This window comes from Acanthisitta chloris, unplaced genomic scaffold, assembly GCF_000695815.1.
Source record: "Acanthisitta chloris isolate BGI_N310 unplaced genomic scaffold, ASM69581v1 scaffold10912, whole genome shotgun sequence".
Classification (NCBI taxonomy): Eukaryota; Metazoa; Chordata; class Aves; order Passeriformes; family Acanthisittidae; genus Acanthisitta; species Acanthisitta chloris.
The window spans coordinates 29,816-34,996 of NW_008659019.1; the positions used below are offsets into that span (position 1 = coordinate 29,816).

At 46.2% G+C, this 5,181-nt stretch overlaps 1 protein-coding gene across 1 annotated transcript in view; it reads left to right on the forward strand.

Annotated features, from left to right (window-relative positions):
- The window catches only part of BMP7 (bone morphogenetic protein 7), a 43,073-nt gene that overhangs the window by 29,809 nt on the left and 8,083 nt on the right, over positions 1-5,181 (forward strand). The window contains exon 3 of the mRNA XM_009069244.1: positions 4,952-5,100. Within this exon, the coding sequence (XP_009067492.1) occupies positions 4,952-5,100 (149 nt within the window). The remainder of the gene's footprint in view (positions 1-4,951; positions 5,101-5,181) is intronic.

Consider the following 5,181-nt stretch of genomic DNA (forward strand, 5'->3'; position numbering starts at 1 on the left):
GGAGCCCCAGGGCTGTGCTTGGCTGGTGGTTCCTCCCCAGGGGCATGGGGAGGGGTTTTATCAGTGGGGAGGGAGAGGGAAGGATAAGCAGGGGATCCTAGGCACGGGGAAGGGAAGGTGTGGGAGGAGGGCTGCATCAGGTCTGTGTACAGAGGGTGTTGCAAATGTGCCAGGGAGAGGCCCAGGGAGATCCTGGGGCCCTCTCAAAGTAGGAAAGTCTGAAAAATATTTTCCTAAGCTTGTCTTTGGACAGCTGCAGCTGACTTTAAGCAATGACACCAAGCAAACTGGAATCTGGATACTGCAGGTTTTGAATCCAAACAGATGTCTTCTAAACCCAGATCTCCTCTCACCCTCCCAGGATGCCCTTTCTGCCTTCTCCTCCCTCCACCTGCTCAGATCTGGACATGAATTGCCCCTGTCCCCCCATGCCAGCTCTGTTCTTGGGCTGCCTGTTTCTAAACTTGCATCATTCCTGTACTCCAAACAGCCCCTCTAGGGTTGGAATACCAGTCAGGAGGACAAGATTGTGCTCCTGCTTAGTTGCTGTGGACCTGCTAGCACTGACCCTGGGCTGGCTGCAGCCAGGACACAGCCAGGTGAGCCAGGGCTCCAAGGCTGCTCCCAACCCAGAGTCCAGCAGGTCACAGAAATCAGCTTGTCTTGAAGTGTAGTGAAAATTGCCAAGAATCACCTTCACTGCTGCTGCCTGTCCTTCTTCCCATTTATTTTTATCCTGCTTGGAAGTGCTCATTAGTGTTTACTACCACTTGTCAACCAGCAGCTTGAAATAAAAGGGCTGACGAGGGGGATGGGGGAAGTGAGTGAAGAAAACAGATGCAAAAACAGGAGCTGTTTGGCAAGGACAGTCCTAGAGCAGTGTAGACCTTACAGCATTATAGTCTGTAAATGCAGAGTTTCATCTCCTGTTCTCTCACTGCTGCAGAATTGCCAACTCTCGTGTTTTCACAGAGTCTCTCTCACTAATCCATATTCTCCTCGTGCCTGGACTCATCAAGGCAGGTGATTAGGGGAGATGCTTCACTTTTATTTTTAGATACATTTCTAGTGTTTATGGCTTCAAACCAAAGTGCATCCTAGAGGCTGAAAAACCACCCCAGCAAAAGGCACAGAGCCCACACATACTATTCTGACGAAGCTTCTTGGTTGTTAATCCTTTATCTTATCTCAGAATTACCTTGTTGCAACATGGTAACTCCCTTCCTTACCTTTCCCTTCAGGATACTCTTTGCCTTTTCTCTATTTTGCCTTCCCTTGTTTCTCCACTCATCCTCACAATCTTCACTTCTCTCAGTCCTTTTCTCTTCCACTAAGCACCTGTGATCCCTTTTCTCACCCCACTCATGCACCCAGCCCTCCACAGGCCTTTGGCAGCTCCAGCTGCTTTCCAGACACGATCTCACATGCATCCTGCCCAGCCACCCTCACTTTGCAGGACTTGTTAGTCACTCTTGAGTCCAGAAAACAAGTTCACTAGGGAAGTTTCACAGACCACACAGCAGTTACATGACCTGTAGACAAATTTTTTGGGAGTGCTTTCTAATGGGAGATGACTCTCCTTCCTGGCATGCAGTGCCAGACACTACCAAAGCCATCAGCAGACAAGTGCCAACCTCCTGTCTTCATCTTAGGCTCCATTGACAGCTGATGCTTGAGAAAACTGAGCTGAAAGCCCCAAGCTTATCACTGCTAAAAGCTCTGACACTCCCACTGATGTCAGGACTTGGAGCCCTGAGCCATTTTGATGTGGTCTCAACAAAACGTACTTGTGGTCTGGATCCAGACTTCATCATTTATGTCACTCTAATCTAGACATTAACATTTCCATGTTCCAGCTTAATTTTTGGTAAAAGGAGGATCATGTGCCTTTCCTATCTCCTGCTCTGCTAAGAGGCTTTGTACAGTTTCTCACATGAACTGAAGTTCTTAAATGAATGGACAGAATGTAGGGCCAAGAACCAAAGGGCTTTTCTGCCTCCTGGTTCTAAGAGCCATTATTCACATTGCTCCAAGAATTTCCTAGCTATGAGCACAGTTGATAGGTAAGGTACTGCAGTGAGCTGTGCACCAGAAACCTTTTCTCTGTGTGCTTAGATCTTTAGCTCAAAGCTAAAACCCAAACCAGCCCCATTAGTTAGACTTAGCTGCACTATTTCCATGACAAGTCATTAGATGGGAGCCCTCAGAACAAATGTTGTTTAAGTCTAAGCAGAATAACATTTCTTTGCTGTGTTTACTCTGTCTTGTCCAGCAATGATATCTGAAGGGCTTGCTGTCTATTAGCTGGTGATTTAACACTGTTTGCCCTGTCTTTGGAGAGCAGGCCACTCCACTTGAAGGGAGGTTGTTCTTTTTTAAGAGAACAAGAGGTTTCTTTGCAGCAGAACAGGAGCTACAATCTCAGGAGCCTCTGCTTGCAACACCAGTCAGGTTTTGCATCCCATCCCTGGACACTGCTGGTGGGCCAGAGTGGAAAGTGCTAATCCAAGAGTGCTTGAACTTCTCCAGAGAGCATCTGACATAGAGCTTTTTGGGTCCAAATGTTCCAAGTGTGTGTGTGTGGGAAGGACATTTCCCTTTAGTGGATCCCTTTGATCTCTCTCACTTTGGGCTTCCCCTCCAGGCCTATTGTTTGCACATTGCTGTAACTACAGGAAAACAAATGCATTATACAATTTCCCAGGACTGACTCACCCTGGTACTTGATGCCTCATGTTGTCTGGTTACCCTGATTGCATCATGTCAGCATGGGAAGCTTAAAGGCTGGGTTTTCTGAGTAATAATACTGCAGCTGAGCAGTAGCTAAAACCAAAAAAAGTTAACATTATTGCTAGTAGCATCAACCTGTAAACTACAAGGGGGAAAAAACCAAGCAAGCCAAGTCCCTATTAACCAAACCTTGTGTGAATCATGAGTTCCAGTCAGGGGCCATGCTTAAATAATGCAGTTTGTGAACATAAAATCCCTTTACTTCTGGAAACTTGGCCTTAGCCATTGGAACGGGCCAATCCTTACTACTCCCTTGTCTCTGGCTCCTCTGGGATGTGTTTTGTTCAGTGTGTTGTAAGCAGGGAAGGGCAGGAGGTGTCCACAAGGCTGTGTCATGCACTGTGGGCACAGGGCCACTGCTTCTGGGTGGGGATGAAACCCCAGGAAATTTTCCCCCTGGTTGGAGTTGAAGCATCTTACATTCCTGCAACTAATGTGTCCATGGAGGGAGAGGTTATCCATACTGTTTAACTTCAGCTGTGCTAGGTGCACCCAGAAGAGCTGGCTGAGCTCTGAAGAGCAGCTCCCAACACCTGGGATGAGTCTCTCCATCACTGCAGCACAGCTCCTTCCCAAGCCACCCACTTTGGCTGCCCAAACACTGAAACACTGCCCATAGGATCCCCTGGGCATTAGCAAGGAAGTGTCACAGAAAGTTCAATTCTTCGACAAACCAAGACTTTGCTTAAAGGGAGGCATTAATATCACTAGTTGGATCTGCATATTCAGCCATGTGGTATCCAAACCTATCCTGCTTTGGGCAGGAAACACAGATTCCTCCTCTTACACACCCTGGGCAATGTGCTCACATGCTCTGCAGGAGCTCATTTCAGAAGTTTAGTTTCATGTAGGCCAGCACAGAGTCAGAGGTGGTGACATCCATTAGCTCAGGGAGAAAAGTCATCATCTCTTACTTGCTCTGGCCCACAGAGGTTGAAAGGAGAGCTGCATAGTAAAGCATTGCAAACCCCTCCACTTCTGTCTGGTGTGGGACAAAAGCCTCTAATTTCTTGGTATATCACAGGGAAAAGAATCACTATGAGTCAAAAGCCTTTATATGCCAACAGCTCTTCTCAGATTCATTTCCCTCACCTGATATTTCGTGCAAACAAGAGGCACTGTGGAAACCACATTAACATATATCTATATTTGCACTGACAAATCCATAGTGACAAAATTCTTAAGGCCTTCTTTAAGCTTTGAGGACATGATTAAAGGGATTTCCAAGGGTATTTCTTCATTCAAAAGGATATAATTACACTTAAACAAGTTATCATGTTTGTGCACTGTAGGTACAAAAGCAGCTCTCACAGGACTTGTCTAGACACTTCCACCGTGTGTCTTTGTTCCTCTTGTAAAGACATTTTTTATAAAGAACTGCACCACTATCCATTTTTTAATCCAAGTTTTATCTCTTTATTTCTGAACCTGTGTTGTCTCAAATTTTCATTTTTTCAGAAACTTGCCAGGAAACATTTTGTAAATCCAGAATGATTTCACCCTTTTCAAATGCACAGAATCTTCTCTATTTCACATCTGTCTCATTTTCTGGTGTTAGCTCTTCAACTAGAGTAACTCAGCAGTGACCTCTGAAGAGAAACAAGCAAGGAATTGAGAGAAAACCATGACCCACAGCAATGCAGACCTGTGACTGCACAGAGGGTTATTGCCTCAATCAGTTATCTGTAACCTCAGAAGAACACATTTAAAAAACCATTACATATGTAAATACATGCACCCCAGTGTTCCAGCTGGCTCGAACCAGTGCTACAATTATGCATAAAAGTCAGGAAATTATGTGTGGAAAGGCTAATGAGCAGCATTGTCTGCCCAGCTACCAGGTTTGAATATACAAACAGTAATTTTGCAGCTCTGTCCCTGGCAAGAGCTCATTCTCAAGTTGCATCAGCATCTCTAAGGTTAAAGTAACCCCAAACCACCTCAGCTCTGCTTCAACCCATCCACCCTTTTTTTCTGAAGAGGAGAAAACCTTCATGTGAGGGTGATGAGAGGGAAACACACCAGCCCAACTCTGTCCTGATCCACCTATCCCTGGAGGCTGACCCAGTGTGCAGCCTAACACATGTATGTAGGTGTCTGTGGAGACTCCAGTGGGAAGCCTGGGTAACTGGGAATGATGCTGCTCTTTTTTTTTTTTCAGGGATTCAGATTTGTTCCTGCTCGACTCCCGAACGATCTGGGCTGCAGAAGAAGGGTGGCTGGTGTTTGACATTACTGCAACCAGCAATCACTGGGTGGTGAATCCCCAGCACAATCTGGGCCTGCAGCTCTCTGTGGAAGGCATTGATGGTGAGTGTCAGACACCAACAGCAACCAGTGAGTCTCTGTTTCAGGCACATGATGCCCAGCCAGAGAAACCCTAAGCATTCA